The sequence below is a fragment of the Helicoverpa zea genome, chromosome 29 (genome assembly GCF_022581195.2).
Source record: "Helicoverpa zea isolate HzStark_Cry1AcR chromosome 29, ilHelZeax1.1, whole genome shotgun sequence".
Lineage (NCBI taxonomy): Eukaryota > Metazoa > Arthropoda > Insecta > Lepidoptera > Noctuidae > Helicoverpa > Helicoverpa zea.
Genome location: NC_061480.1, coordinates 1,048,174 through 1,065,652, shown reverse-complemented (window position 1 = coordinate 1,065,652; position 17,479 = coordinate 1,048,174). Strand labels below are relative to the sequence as shown.

Sequence of the window (17,479 nt, the reverse complement as noted above, 5' to 3'; positions counted from 1 at the left end):
TACGATACTTGCCTGTTATTTTTAGCACAGCACTACAAAATATAAACCGCTGACATAACCTTGTAATAGCGCAGTATAGATTTAGAAAAATATTGTTTACCAAGTTATTTGACACTCAGTTTGGCACAAAATTATAACATTCATTGATTATTGATATAATAATGTTGTTTTAATGCTCCTCAATTGTTAAAACGGTAAACAACCAGCAAAAATATTTTTATCGTAACTGCAACGCCATTGCAAAGTTACGTCGTCAGTTCAATCGCGACGTGTCAGGAACGCATTCTCTGAATGGCCGAACTATAGTAGTTAGCATGTTTATAATTGTAGCAACGTATCGTTCGACTTGTCCATTACTACGCGGTGTACCAGTTGAAATCATATGGTGATCAACATTCCATTCTCGGAACAAGTCAGTTAGGGTAACATTGGAAAAATTAGTGGCCCTATCTGTAATTATTTTAGATGGGATTCCAAACATAGTTAAAGCATCGCGAATCACTGTAGACATTTCCTCACCACTCATAGTTTTAAGAGGCTTAAGAATACAATACTTTGTGAAGGCGTCAATGATTATTACAATGTGCTTATAACCTTCACTGGACTGAGTAAAGGGGCCTGTGCAGTCCAGATGTACTGTGTGAAACGGTATTGGCGTTTTATCAATAGGATGTAATAAGCCTTGATGCGGACCACTGTGAAACTTTCCTTTAACACATACAAGGCAATGTGAAATATATTTTCTAACAAATCTGTTGATACCAGGAAACCAAAAAGACTCTCTTATCTTTTGTAATGTCTTTTCCTGACCAACGTGACAGTTCTCATCATGGTACAAACGTAGGATACTGAGCCGACTTCCTTTAGGTACATATGCTTTCAGTTTGTGGTCTATTGGACACTTATAGTATAACAGGTTATTTTTAAACACGTATTGATCATTTCCAATATCACCGCTTTGTACTCGGTCAATTAAACTTAGTGTTTCGGGATCTTTATTCTGAGCTACCTCTAACCAAGAAGAATGTTCAGTTAACAAATTAATATGAAGAGGAGCTTCTGAGAATTTTAACTTTGAGGCAGTGGATGTAGCAGGATTTCGGCTCAAATAATCTACATGTCCAACATAAATACCTCTTTTATAAACCACCTCGAAATTAAAATCCTGCATGTAGGTCCACCATCGAGCGACCCTGGGAGATAGGTCCTTTTTGTACATTGTTGATTTAATCGCGTTGCAATCAGTTATAATTTTAAATGATATACCTAAAAGGTAAACACGGAAATTTTTTAAAGAGTTGTATACTGCAAGTGTCTCCAACTCGTATGAGGTGTATTTGGACTCTGGTTCTGTAGTGCGACGACTAAAATATGCCACCACCCTATTGTTTGTACCATGTTTTTGGACGAGCATGCCACCGTATCCAATGGAACTTGCATCAGTGTGCAGCTCAGTTGGAAGCGAAGGATCGAAGATAGAGAGGATGGGTTCCGATGTCAACTTATCTATAATATATTGACGAGCGGCGTTTTGTTCATTACCCCATTCCCAATTCTGTCCGTTTTTAGTTAGCTTAGTTATACAAGCCGTTTTGGACGCAAACTCACGTATAAATTTCCTGAAATAGCTTGCTAAGCCCATAAACTGCCTAACCTGCTTTACAGTTTTGGGAATGGGAGAGTTGACCAAAGCTTGAACTTTTGTTTCACTGGGTCGCACACCTTCGGCCGAAATAATCCAGCCTAAATATTCTATAGATGTTACAAAAAAACGACATTTCCTTAAGTTAATAGTAAATCCAGCCTTAACAAGTGCTGCCAAGCATAAATCCAAATACTCTAGGCCCTGTTCAATAGTTTCGCACGGTAAAAGTAGGTCATCTATGTAAACCCTAACAAACTTTAAATCTTTAACTGCTTTAGATATGGCGCGTTGGAAAACTGAGGGGCCATTGCATATCCCAAAAGGCATTTTAATATATTCATAGTGCCCATCAGGGGTCACAAAAGCTGTATATTTGATGCTATTTTCAGAAACTGGTATTTGGTGGAATCCGTTTTTCATATCAATAGATATAAAATACTTTGCCTTACCTAATTGATCAATTTCGTCTTGAATCATGGGCAACGGATACCTTTCTTTTTCAATAATAGAATTGAGTGCCCTATAATCGACACACATGCGATCACCGCCGTCACGTTTCTTCACTAATAATACGGGACTCGCGTATGAAGAATCACTATCTCGGATGATACCAGTTCGCAAAAGGTCACTTACTATATTCTTTACTTTTTCACGTTCTAACGGCGCTAAACGATAAGGACGATAGTTAATATTTTTATCTGTTTTTAATTTTATTTCCAATTTACCCGTATTAACGTTTCCAATATATTCTTCAGTGGGTAGTATTCGAGGGTATTTATTAAAAATTGAAAAAATTTTATCTTGCAATTTCTCATCTAGATTTTGAATACTTTCCGAAAGCAGATTTTGATTATCCTCTAAATTATTCTTACTTAGATTAACTATATTTTTACGTACCAATTTTGTCCCAGATGTGTCCGTAATTATGGCAATATCTGCGTATTTGACAACATCTTGTCCTATAATACAATCATAAACAAAATCATTTGATACTACGTTTAAATCTAATTCAATGCAGACGTCATTAAAACGAACCGGTACTGTTATTCTACCAAAAGTATTTACGTGACCTGAACCTATACCATCCAAACGTACAGTCCAAGGGGAAACGTGACAGCCCAATCGGAATGCTATGGATTCTTTTATGATTGAACAATTAGCACTAGTATCGATTAAAGCATCTACAGCAATATCATTAATGTAAACTTTGGTAAGTTTTAAACCTGACTGGGTCATGCAATTTACAGGTTTATTATTCTGTTTCTCGCGATCAACTCGCTGTTTTGTCCAACACTTTTCTATACTATGGCCCTCTTTTTTACAATAACCACATTTAAGGTTTTTATTACTCGTGGTTGGAATATCTTTTGATTTAGGCCTGGCATCACAGTTCGAAACGTTTTTATTATTATTTGAGTTTTTTGGGCATTGAAATTGAATGTGACCCTTTTGACCACAGGTGAAACATTGTTTGATAGCAAAATCTGTACGGGGTTTCTTGGCTGAACTAGTACCGGAATCGTCTACAGTCGAATTTTTGTCAAAGGGTCGTTTTCTAGGATTTTTACTATAACTAGAGAAGAGAGTAATTAATTCGTTAGTGGTATTCACCGAGCCATTAAAAGAAGCCATACGAACATTCACATCGCGAACCCCCCCACATACAAGCTCAATAAGCTGTTCTTCAGTAAACGGTACTTTAGTCTTTTTAAGGAACAAGATCTTTTCTCTGGCATATTCGGCGTAAGTTTCTGCAGACTCAGAATTGTACAAAACAGCTTTTGTCAACTTTTCAGTTAAATTCTTTTTGGTGGGAAAAAGGGCTACTAAATCTTGACGAAAAGTTTCCCAATCGCGATGTTCAGGTTCCCATGACTCAAACCAAGAAGAAGCAGAGCCCCGAAGGGCCTTACCAGCCTTTGCTACCATTTGTAGGCTGCTCCAGTTGAATTCGGCACCGAGGTCCTCGATATTCTTACACCAGCTCTCGGCGCCATTGTGCATCTTTTCTGGATCAAATGCGGGTAGTGCTATATCATCTTGACGTCGATTTGTAGAAATGGCCATCTTGATGGATTCCAACAAAGTTTTTACAAGCTCCGCGTCCATGGTTCACACTGAAATGTAAAAAAATGCTTTTAGATATTTCAGCCTAGCGAGTAAGTATCCCACTTCTGATGTTAGAAGTTGGTACCCAAATAAAATAAAAAAAAATAACAGAAATCGTAACAAAAGTTTTATTTTGTTTACAAATATAACCAAAAACTCTATTACTCACTGATATGTAAACCACACTACTATTTATTACATAATCCACATTATAATAGCAAAGAACACAATTATTTTGTAGGTTACGCAAAGATTAACAAAAAAAGAAAATACTTATCTGAATATAATATTATGTAGGTACTCAGAGTCAGATCTAACCGACAGGGGGTAGAGTAACAACACTGTTCACGTCTCAGGAGCAAGTGCCCGTGCGCCGGTCACTCCGCCCCTTTTATACCAAGTAGTAAACAACCTCGTCACTCCACCCCACCTCTGACTACCGGTTGTGACGTAACACATACACTTAATTTTAAAATAAAGTAGACAATTTGTAAAAATAATTCTCACATTATATTAATCACATTTTAAAGTAATTAAATACCATATTTTTGTAATCACTTAACACTTATTTAAATTATTAATTTGGGAACATCTCACACGCTCATTAAGCCCTGCCTATATATATACTTTATACTTTTCATCTTTTCATTTAACTAACTTCTAGCTAGCCGTCGTTTTCATCCGCTCCCTGAGGAAACTACTTACCAGACTTGATAAAAAATTTGCCCAAAAGTTATTCTGATGTATAAGCATTATGACTTTACTAAACGACGTTACGCCGTTTGCGCATGAAGAAGTAACAAATAAACATACATATACTCATGAACTTCCGCCTCTATTTTAAGAAGGCTTCACCTTTATTAATACCTAAGTACCCATTGAAAAAAAATATGATTTTTTATTACTATCAGAAAGCGACTCTATCCCTGCCTATCATCTATACTAATATTATAAAGCTGAAGAGTTTGTTTGTTTGTTTGAACGCGCTAATCTCAAGAACTACTGGACCGATTTGAAAAATTATTTCAGTGTTAGATAGCCCATTTAAAGAAAAAGGCTATAGGCTACTTTTTATCCGGGTTCGTGCCGTGGTTCCTACGGGATGCGGGTGAAACCGCTGACAGAAGCTAGTGGACTATATTTTATCCCGGTACGGGCAGTATTTTCCCCGGGATGCTGGTGAAACCAGTAGAAACAGCTAGTCTACAATAAAATAATAATATTTCAGGTACAATATGCCGCTACCATCCTGAAAAAGTACAGGAACACCACACAAGAATATGGCGGATATATCTTAAGATGTTACAGCCTAATAACAAAACTGTGAGTATTACATACGACATGAAACCCGCAGTTTCACTTACAGTCACCATCTGTTAACTATCAAATCAAATCAAAAGTCAAAGTAAGTTGAAAATCAGCATTTTTTGAAGGTCTTTACAATAGACAGCCGCCAAAACGCCCGCCCTTCACCACTTCCTATGTGTTTTTGCTGGGAAGAAGAAGTGGCGCAACAAACTACCCAGCAACTATCTTACTAGAGATAGCTCAGAGCTCTCAAAACTAAAACACTTTTGACGACTAATCTGCCTAGCCTTTTCCCAACTATGTTGAGGTTGGCTTCCATTCTACCCGGAAACAGTCTGACGGGAGGGTCAGACTCTTAAATCAAATCAAATCATTTATTTGTGATACACAGGTACAATAATAGGTCTTGACGGGAGTCTGACGGGAGTGTCAGACTCTTACTGACTAAAAACCACCGCTGCTAATCCACAGCGGAAAAAACTATCAAATGATATTTTTTTACGTCCTACTGTGGTTTGATAATTTTTGACATTCATTCATTAATTTTTGATATCATTTGATAATTGTTGACGCCCCGCTGTGGGTTAGTAGCGGTGGTTTTTAGTCAGTAAGAGTCTGACACTCCCGTCAGACTGTTTCTGACTAAAAACCGTCGTGTTCCGTCGTAGGCCGCGTATGTACCAGCGCCGCGGTAATGAGCGCGAACAATCCCGCAGCCCCGTACATGATACAATGATACCCTGAATGTATGATTATTTTAGAATAATATTTTTAAGAAAACACTTTTTGCCTTACCTTTCTTTTCTTTACAGGATTCAATAATAAACGCCGTATTACAAGGAATAAATGGTTTGTTCGAACATTTTGGCGAAGACATCGAAGTTTCCCAGCTGAATAGTTTTTATGACACTATGACTAGAGAATGTATTAAGATTTCTAAATGTTTCGAAGGTAAGATAACTTGATACTTTAACGGCTGTCATTGAACATCCTTGGCAGTCGTTACGGGTAGTCAGAAGCCAGTAAGTCTGACGCCAGTCTAACAAGGGTATCGGATCGCCCGGGTAGTTGGGTTGAGGAGGTCAGATAGGCAGTTACTCTTTGTAAAACACTGGTACTCAGCTGATTCTGGTTAGACTGGAAGCCGACCCGAATATAGTTGGGAAAAGGCTCGGGAGATGATGATAACTTGATAGTTTAAGAACCTGTTGATAACCTTCAGAATCGCTGTCACTCTTCATAGATCCCCTCGAAATACACGTAGAGAATTGTTACCTAATTGCTACCAGTTGCCATTATTTGTTAACCTTGTGGTTTTTAAGCAAATGAACATCTACATTTATCACTTTTTCCAATGCAAAGAAATTGCGTAAAAGTATAAAGTTTTTTTCACCAAGAGTTGCTACCTATATAATTGTTACCTTTTCGCTTAAAATTTTTTACTATGACTATATAATTTGGTATTTATGTAATTGACAACTTGATTTTTTAAAGTTAGTTTTCTCAATGATTTCAGTGCTCCTCTCGATCTTCAAGCATCACGCCCGCCTGTTCAGAGAGAAGTTGAGCAAAGACGCGGCACTGCGAATGTATATGTGGCAGTTTGATAACAAAAGCAGCTTGGAAGCCTTGTGTAGTGTTTACAAAGTCGTGTTAGAGGCTTCTGAGAATCCTGAGGTGGGTAACATTATTAAAATTGATTTGTTTATCTATACTAATATTATAAAGAGGAAAACTTTGTTTGTTTGGTTGGTTGTAATGGATAAACTCAAAAACTACTTGACCGATTTTAAATATTCTTTCACCATTAGAAAGCTATATTATCTGCGAGTAACATAGGCTATATTTTATCCCGGTGCGGGCAGTAGCTCCCACGGGACGCGGGTGAAACCGCGGGAAAACGGCTAGTTCTATATACTTACATAAAAAATAATGCCACTTTTCGTTGTAACTTTATAACTCAAGAATGGACTTATTTATCCAAACTAAATGTTTAGGCTTTGTTCGGACTATTTCGTAAATGATTTATGTGAAGTTAGCATAAAATCGGTCGAGCGGTCCTTCATTTATCACATTTTTTGTAACAAAATGGTGGACTTTATGGGCCGTTAGCTGTACTCTAATATTATAAAACTGACGAATTGATCTGTTTGTTTGAACGCCAGGAAATGCCGGTCCGATTCCAAAAATGCTTTCAGTGTTATACAGCCTATTTATCGAAGAATGCTATAGGCTATATTTTATCCGGGTGCGCGGAGTAGCTACCACGGGATGCGGGTGAAACCGCTGGCGGAAGCTATTAATATCTAAGTAACTCTGTCTATCAAAATTACTGAACCAATTCAAATGACATTTCACACACAGGTATTTTAGAGTCTCAGAAACTTATCCGAGTGCAGGAAGTAGTAATAAATCATGTTTTCAGTCCATACTGGTGTCGGAAGTGGTCCCGCACACGGAGTCTCGCTCGGTTGTAATAAAGCTCGCCGCGCTGAACATAGTCATACTGAGCGGGACTCGGTTAACTAGCGAATTGACACAGTGTACAGAGTGCTGATTCCGAGTTTTGTGAGCGTTCGCAACTCGATACGTAATTATAAGTCTATTGAAATAAAGAGTCGTATGCTATGTCACGCGATTTGGATACATATTACATCTCCATTGATTTTGCCGGTTAATAATGTTTACACTCGCAAAAGTGAGCTCGAGTGTAATACGACCAAGTACCGATGACAATGTTTATTAAATAAACAATTCTAAGATAAGTGTTACGTGATTTAATGGTATGATAATCTTCAGATCGAAAAAATTAACTTGCAAAACTCGCACTAGGCACTTTGTTGACAAACATGCTTGTTTTCTTGCATGTCTGTATGCTTTTTTGTTTAAACGTTCTTGTCTCAGGAAGTAACGGTCCGATTTGAGAAATTCTTTCAGTGTTAGATGGCCCATTTATTGGAGAAAACTATAGGCCACTTTTTATCCGGGTGCGCGAAGTAGCTATTATATAATATATCACAAATGCCAAAGAAACTATATCCATCTGTCGCGCTTTCATGTCAAATCTATTGATCGGACTTTCATGCTAAAATTACTCAAGCAACGACATACATATATTTTAGAGTCTGATAGACACACTCAGAGACATTTAATGGTTACTTTAGCCATTCCTTAGTGATGGATTTCTTTGACAATCCGTACCGACTTAAGTAATCATTAAATGTCTCTGAGAGCAGGCGTGAGAAACTTTGCCCGGCTGCGGAAAGTAATAATAAAAACATCTTTTCAGTCCATACTGGTGTCGGAAGTGGTCCCGCACACGGAGTCTCGCTCGGTTGTAATAAAGCTCGCCGCGCTGAACATAGTCATACTGAGCGGGACTCGGTTAACTAGCGAAGTCACGCAATGTACTGTTGACAAACATGTTTGTTTTCTTGTATGTGTGTATGCTTTTTTGGTTGAACGCGCTTATCTCAGGAAGTAGAAGTCCAATTTGAAAAATTATTTCACTGTTAGATAGGCCATTTATCAAAGAATTCTATAGTATACTTTTTATCCGGATGTGCGAAGTGGCTATTGGATATAGTGTCCTAAATATGAAAGTAACTATGTATGTCTGTCTATCGGGCTTTCGTGCAAAAATTACTCAAGCAATTTGAATGACATTTATAGTTATCGGCACGAATCTTGAGCTCTGACCTTCATCTGCGCAGAAGTGATTTATGGGGTCCCTTTTGTGGTATGAAGTGAGGCGCGGGGGCGGGCTAAAGCGGTGATTGGCCCGCAGTGCATCGCGTCATAGCCGTCACTCGGGATTGGTTCTTTGCTAATAAATCACTTATGCGCAGATGTAGGTCAGAGCTCAAGATTCGTGCCGATAACTATAATACACAGATATTCTAGAGCTCGATAATACTTTATACCAACTGCGGGAAGTAGTAACACAATAAAACTCCTGTTTTCAGTCCATACTGGTGTCGGAAGTGGTCCCGCACACGGAGTCCCGCTCGGTTGTAATAAAGCTCGCCGCGCTGAACATAGTCATACTGAGCGGGACTCGGTTAACTAGCGAAGTGACGCAGTGTACTGTTGAACTAGAGTTACTGTTGAGGAACAAGAAATTGTCTTATGAAGAAGCTAATACTGTAAGTATAACTTTATTTTATTTTAATTGAAATATATACGCGGGCAAAATCGTGGGAAAACGACTAGTTAGAAATATTATAAAAGTTCACGTGATTGTAAATAAATAAATAAATGTCGGTCCTGCTAGTGATCTCTCTCCGGTGGTGTCGTATTGTCGTCCCATCGCGCTATGAGAGTGAAGGAATAGTGAGTGCACCTGTGTCTGAGCAAATGCTCGTGCACTATAATATGTCCTGCGCAGCTGGCTGATCTCCTTATATGAGAACAGACGCCGTAACCGATAATCGAATAAGAGGACGCCAATCATCATCATCATATTTATTTTACTCATCTGCCTGGCCTTTTCCCAACTATGTTGGGGTCAGCTTCCAGTGTAATCTCATTTAGTAACTGAGTACCAGTGTGCCACATGGATAGACTGCCTATCTAATCTCCTCAACCCAGTTACCGAGACAACCTGATAGTCTTTGGTAAGACTGGTTGTCAGGCTCTGGCTTCTGACTACACGTAACGACTGCCAAAGGTGTACAAATGACCTAACTCCATAGTCAAATGACCTAACTCATAGTTTAACGTGCCATCCGAAACACAGTCATTAGTGTCCAAGATATACTTACACACGATATTATCACTTACAAGATATACTTAGTAGTTGCGTTGGTACAGTCAGCACCAAAAGTCGATGAACAGAATCAACATGACAAAACACCTGTTCACAATAAAATGCCATAAGTTATAGTCGCAACTAGGAAACAAAATAGACTGTACACCAGAAACTTACAATAGTCGTTAAACACGAGTATTTCAAAAGTATCTGTGCACTAGTATTCCTAAAGTCGCTGTACACCATCAATCCAAATATCGCTGAACATCATTGTATCAAAAGTCACTAAACAGCAGTAAATACAAAATTAGGTTAACAAAGTATATTTTTAATGTTGCCGTGTGTTAATGTACTTTTGACGCTTATGTTGTTCAGCTACTTTTGGGACAGTACTTGCTTGACCTTAATAATGTATGTTAGCTCGTTAGTATCTATTTAAATAATTTTAATAATTATTTTGGAAATACACTCTTTTGCAAAAAAAGCGGGCACCTATGCGAAATCTTAGTTTTAAGGACTTTACGTGTATTTTAAAGGGTTTTAATGATTGTAGTATGTTTCTAGCATCAAAAGGGTTAGCCAAGCATGCGTGAGAGTGTATTCTAAATTTGGATTTTGTACAATTGCTAAGAAATTGGTTAAACCTTGTTTTGGACTAATTGCTGGCAGAAAGTTCGTCGGTGTTTTGAAAAGTTTTTGAAGTGATTTTCAGAAAACTGATAATGCAGTCTTAATTAATGTACCTTTTTGTTAGATCAAAACATTTTTGAAAAACTATGCGTATTTGATAAAATTTTTACCTGCTCTAAATGGGCTATACTGATGATTGATGGCAATGTTAAGAGTTTCGGTATTTTAGTGTAAAGCGTTCTTCTGTTTAGATATTATAACCACGTGTTTTAAAATATCGCTTTTTCATAATTAAACACTATTTAGAGGAGTATCAGTACATTGGGCTGCGACAAAACCAATTTAAAGTAAGCAGTGCCGATCGCAACTCGTCTCCTATCGTACTTTGACATTAAAAAATACCAAATTTTGTGATAAATGTTAAAATTAACCACATGAAAAAAGATGAGGAGGGTTTAAGCTATCTAAAAAGTCTAATTATTGCCGCGTTGAAGCTCTCTATAACTCCATAGGTATTGGGTTACTAAACGATGATTTCGCTGAAAGGGAGTCAAGAAGTCAAAGGTATTGACCAAACGTATGTTTCTTAAGAAATGAGCAGATAGCCAATTATTGTTATGATTTAAGCAGGAAAGTGCTGTAGATGCTAGGAAATCTCGGTGCAGGCAAGTTTATTTAATAATATGTCAGTGGGATGAAAACACGCTATTTGAACGCTCAGACTCATAGATCTTCGGAGGTCTACGGAGTTTCCCAAGTGACGAGGTTGTTTGAAAATCAGTGATTACGAGACCTTAAGACCTCGTGCTCACAGTCTATGCGCTATTTTCTGTATTTTGTAGAATTTCAAGATTTTTAAAAATGTTAAAGTCCGAAAGGAGACGAGTTGTGATCGGCACTACTTACTTTAAATTGGTTTTGTCGCAGCCCAATGTACTGATACTCCTCTAAATAGTGTTTAATTATGAAAAAGCGATATTTTAAAACACGTGGGTATAATATCTAAACAGAAGAACGCTTTACACTAAAATACCGAAACTCTTAACATTGCCATCAATCATCAGTATAGCCCATTTAGAGCAGGTGAAAATTTTATCAAATACGCATAGTTTTTCAAAAATGTTTTGATCTAACAAAAAGGTACATTAATTAAGACTGCATTATCAGTTTTCTGAAAATCACTTCAAAAACTTTTCAAAACACCGACGAACTTTCTGCCAGCAATTAGTCCAAAACAAGGTTTAACCAATTTCTTAGCAATTGTACAAAATCCAAATTTAGAATACACTCTCACGCATGCTTGGCTAACCCTTTTGATGCTAGAAACATACTACAATCATTAAAACCCTTTAAAATACACGTAAAGTCCTTAAAACTAAGATTTCGCATAGGTGCCCGCTTTTTTTGCAAAAGAGTGTATTTCCAAAATAATTATTAAAATTATTTAAATAGATACTAACGAGCTAACATACATTATTAAGGTCAAGCAAGTACTGTCCCAAAAGTAGCTGAACAACATAAGCGTCAAAAGTACATTAACACACGGCAACATTAAAAATATACTTTGTTAACCTAATTTTGTATTTACTGCTGTTTAGTGACTTTTGATACAATGATGTTCAGCGATATTTGGATTGATGGTGTACAGCGACTTTAGGAATACTAGTGCACAGATACTTTTGAAATACTCGTGTTTAACGACTATTGTAAGTTTCTGGTGTACAGTCTATTTTGTTTCTTAGTTGCGACTATAACTTATGGCATTTTATTGTGAACAGGTGTTTTGTCATGTTGATTCTGTTCATCGACTTTTGGTGCTGACTGTACTTGCCTGACCTGTAATCGAACCCACGCTCTCATACTTGAGAGGTTGGTTCTTTACCGACTAGGCCACCACGACTTCCCAAATGCTCGTGCACAGCCTGCGCAGCTGGCTGATCTCCTTATATGAGAACAGCCGACAATCGCTCTTGGACGCCATTATCCCTACTAATATTATAAATGCGAAAGTAACTCTAATTTTCCTTGCAGATATCATGGAGCATAAATGCCAACGTGTCCGATAGTGAGACTATGTTGTTAACTGCTATAATGTACTCCGATAATCTACCCTTGTCTATGAAGGACGATATTATTGTTAACGGCATTTTGAAGGCTTCAGAAGATGTGAGGAAAGTGAGTATAGAAATGTTTATTTGATATTGTAGTGTTCGCCCTACCTGTTTCTCTGTAATAGGGTATTTTAGTCTAGATGAGAAAAAAAATTAAAAGTGTATTACAATGATTGTTTAGAGCAGTGGTTCTTAACCTTTTTGACATGAGGGACCACTTTAACTAAAGTTTGTCTTGCCGGGGACCACCTCATCGGTTTACCTAAATTAGCACTCATTTCTTTATTATTTATCAAAAAAAATCTGAAGTTTTGGGTGAGTTCTACTCAAAGCCAAACGCATGTCGCATACGCAGTTGTGTAGGTAAGCAAATGCAAATAAAGAAAAACTTGCCTATGTAGTTTCCAAATGCGCGAGCGAAGCGAGCGCGAAATTTTTATCGCACTTAAACCAAATATTACGTTAAATGTAGCCCAAACGTGCTTAACTTTTTGTTTGTTGACAAATGCAAAAATAAGAGCATATAGTTTCTGATTACGCGAGCGAAGCGAGCGTGAAATTTTTATCGGACTTAAAACAAAAATTACGTAAAATTTAGCCCAAACGTACTTAACGTTTTGTTTGTTGACAAATGCAAAAATAAGAGCATATACTTTCTGAATATGCGAGCGAAGCGAGCGCGAAATTTTTATCGGACTTCGACCAAATATTACGTAAAATAGCAATAAAGTAACAAATATTACGTAGCCCAAACATACATTTTCATGAATGGGGGGACTAGGTACGACACACCCGATATACGTCCATGCGAAAACCCCCGCTCGCAATTATAAGTCGATAAAAATTAAGTTAGATAACGTATAGCAACTTCGCGAAGCTAAGCTTCGCGGACCACTTGGAATGCCTCCAGGGACCACCAGTGGTCCGCGGACCACCGGTTAAGAACCACTGGTTTAGAGGAAAAGCAATCGGGAAATGTTAGTTTCACTTCGTAAGGTACATAAATATATTTTTTATTGCAGTTTAAAGTTTTTAGGTTTTTTTATCTGTCTTTGAACACTACGAAATGTCGCCGCCATGCTAATGACGTCATTACGGTAGTAAACAATAGTGTATAACCTCTAAATATTATCCACATTTCCCAAAGTATTGATTCTTGAAGTAGTTAACCTATCATTAAAGAGTATATTTCATTAGATAGGTAATGTTAATACAGTTACTTACATCAAAGTGATCTTCACAAAAGTATAAACGAGATTTATCTGATAACAGTCCGGGATCTCGTCTCGCAACTTTTAACCAAGTGTTTCTCATATTTATATCCACTGGTACTTGAATCCATAATTTGTCTGGTGTTTTTACACTAGTGTTCTCACATTCAGAAACAACACACCAACGATACGGAGCATAATTACTCATTATTAAAATTTTCAATACATATCAAAATATGTATTACTGACAGCTGTAGTTTGTTTACTAACGTAATGACGTCATGACCAAAAAACAATCATGGCGTCTGTTGTGTGCCGCGTTTTCGCGAAATACGCGCGAAATTTGAAATTATGATAAAACAATTAATTTATATTCGTACATAACGTGAGAAAAAAAAATATTTTTAATTTTTTAGAGATATATTAAGACTAAAGAATTTATTTAAGACTAGCTTCTGCCCGCGACTTCGTACGCGGATCCTGTCCCTTATGCCAGCGACTACGGGGTCAGCAAAATCAAAGATCTTTATCGTCTGATATTGAATTTTAAGGGCCCGTTGACTTGAAAACAACGGAATACGCATAGCCATTAGAAACGTTCCATATATTTAATTTTCGTACTTCAACGGCAAAAGCACAACAGACTAAACAAAACGCTGAGAACTGAACCACAATAGACGCGACCATAGGGATAAAAGTAGTGATTCTAATTGGTCCGCATTTAAGTTGTGTGTGGCAAAAATATTACACGTATTATTACGTTAAAAAACATTAAAGGCTCCAGCAGACCGGATGCGTATGCGTAGACGTAAGCGTAGACGTGCACGTACCATGAGTTGTAATGTATGGAATGGAATGTTCCATACATTACAACTCATGGTTACGCCGTAACTACGCGCGTGACTACGACGTGGTTACGCATACGCATCCGGTCTGCTCGAGCCTTAAATGTTACTGAGATGACAAAGTCGTGATGACTTAGTGGAAGTCGTGGTGGTTTAGTGGGTAGAGAACCAATCTCTCAAGTATGAGCGTACGTCTTTGATTCCAGGTTTGGCAAGTACCTGCCAATGCAACTTTTCTAAGTTCGTGTGTACTTTCTACGTATATTTTGGATACCAATGACCGTTATTTGGAGGGCACGTTAAACTGTAGGTTCCGGCTGTCATTGAACATTCTTGGCAGTCGTTATGGGTAGTCAGAAGCCAGTAAGTCTGACCAGTTTTACCAAGGGGTGTTGGGTTGAGCGGGTAACCGGGTTGTGGAGGTCAGATAGGCAGTCGCTCATTGTAAAACACTGGTACTCAGTTGCATCGTGACTGGAAGTCGACTCTAACATAATTGGCACAAAGGCTCTTGAGATAATAACGACAATAATAATGAGATATAAGCACCGCAGGACATCTGAGGCTGATGACGGGGAGTAGCTACCCTGCGGGGCTATATATACTGAGTTCTCCAGGGAGAGTATACTGTCCCCCATCTCCGGCCGGTCGGAGTGAACCATGACGGGGGTAGGTCTCACGCCTCTGGCTTGGCTTGGCCGTCCAGAGTGGAGTCGCTAGAGCAGGGTTAGTAGCCCTGCTCGGAGGATAGGTGCCTCGTGGTAAGAGACCCACAGGGAGCGCGTAATCTGCGTTTAATATCCGCCGAGGTATCCTCACACTTCAGTCGCTCATGTCCCTGTTGCCCTCTTGTTGCTATTCAGTGACTGATTCCCGGGGGCCCAGTAAGTGAGCTGGCGAGTCTCCACCTGCAATTTTTACATGTATCTAATACATTGTCATCGGCAGGTGCCATAGTTCCCGTAGTTTCCCCATTCCTAGTCCAATAGCATCCCGTCACAATAGCCCAAGTAGTTTTTCACCCACAGTTAGCAATGGTATAGCACAGAACCGGGGATTGTCTTTTTTTAACGACGTCCACCGGGGATTGTCCTTGGGTTCATTTCTATAGTGTATAAAGGGATAATCGTCGGTTTTGTGTCATCATTTCATTAAAGTTGTCTCAAAAGGGCTTCAGCGTGTTGGCTTCGGCCCCACGTTTGCCTCCCAAAAATTCGGAACTCTGTAGTCCCGAGGTCTGGAAGAGAATGAGATATAACACAACAAATTCGGAGAGTGGGGGCTCGTGACGATACGTCTAGGTATGTATTTGTACTTAGCAGTGACTTAACATAAAATTCAAGCGTGTTATATCTTCGTTATTATTTGTTTGTGAGAAGGAGAAAAGAAAAAATGCGTGTCCATTATTTTAGGGTTATCTAAAAGACGGACTAATTACTTTTTTTGATTCACCACACCTATTTCATAACATTCGTTTCTATACATTTCAAGTGTAGTATTGCTCTTGAAGTTCCACATCAGGTGTTCCAGATGTATATACGTCAATAGAGAGTGCTTATTAGATTGAACCACTTTTGCAAAAACGTCATATCTTTATATGCTATAGTCTAGCTGGGCTCCTGGGGTTCCACATCAGGTGTTTTACATCTTCAATTTTTATAAGTCAACAGAGAGTGCTTATCAGATTGAACAACTTTTGCTAAAACGTCACACCTCTATATGCTATAGTCTAGCTGGGCTCCTGGAGTTCCACATCAGGTGTTTTAGATCTTCAATTTGAATAAGTCAATAGAAAGTGCTGATCAAATTGAACAACTTTTGCTAAAACGTCACACCTGTATATGGTACAGAGGAGCTGGGCTCTTGGGGTTCCACATCAGGTGTTCCAGATCTTAAAATTTATTATCTCAGCTGAAAATGCTCATCACATGAAACAATTTGTGCCATGGCATAATTTTTGTATCTCTTATAGTTTTGTTGGTCTGTTGGTGTTCTGCATCAGGTCTTCAAGTTACGAAGATACATTATAGCCTATATGTTGACCAGGCTTAATACTGATACAACAAAGAAAAAATCATTGAAATCCGTCCAGTAGTTCCGAAGATTAGCGTGTACAAACAAACAGACATACAGACATACAGACATACAGACAGAATTTTTTTTTTGGATTTGTGCTCCATTGCTGTTTCTAAACACCACCCAATTATTATTTTTTTAATATATTCAATGTACAGACACAGTTTTTTTACAGATTTATTATATGTATAGATATATTTCAAAAATGCATGCAATACCCTATTACCATCCGATAATTAGGATATCGGCTCGCTTGCCCACATAACGTATTACTCCCGTGCCACACTCTCACGGTTTCCCGCCAACTGGCCATGGAGTATAGTGTGCACTCTCCGCGTCTATGCGACAAGGAGACGATAGATATCGATGATAATACAGTACAATACAGATATTATAAAGATAAGTTTGATTGTTAAATATATTAAATGTCTTTGTCTTTGTTGTTTTGAATGAGTTTATATCTGTAAGTAATGGACTGATTCAGGAAGATCTTTCAGTGTTTGACAGGCTATTTATCAAACATTATCGTCCCCACTCAGAGACATTTAATGGTTACTTAAGCCATTAAGGAGTGACTTAAGTAATCATTAAATGCCTCTGAGTGGGGAGGAATGTCTCCACCCACCTAGTAGTATCTCTGAGCGGAGAAATTCTATCGGTTGTTGAAAAACTACACCGGGATGCAGGTGAAACTGCTTCAAAATAGCTACCTTTTAAATTGAAACAATCGCGAATTATATCTTCGTGCGTACTTTAAGAAAAAACATTTTTCACCGACTTCAAAAAAAGGAGGT

The 17,479-nt window shown here is 38.1% G+C and overlaps 1 protein-coding gene across 1 annotated transcript in view; it reads left to right on the top strand.

Annotated features, from left to right (window-relative positions):
- The window catches only part of LOC124643899, a 46,180-nt gene that overhangs the window by 11,635 nt on the left and 17,066 nt on the right, over positions 1-17,479 (top strand). The window contains exons 5-9 of the mRNA XM_047183026.1: positions 4,983-5,077; positions 5,875-6,013; positions 6,579-6,739; positions 9,028-9,207; positions 12,474-12,617. Coding sequence (XP_047038982.1) covers positions 4,983-5,077; positions 5,875-6,013; positions 6,579-6,739; positions 9,028-9,207; positions 12,474-12,617 — 719 coding nt within the window. The remainder of the gene's footprint in view (positions 1-4,982; positions 5,078-5,874; positions 6,014-6,578; positions 6,740-9,027; positions 9,208-12,473; positions 12,618-17,479) is intronic.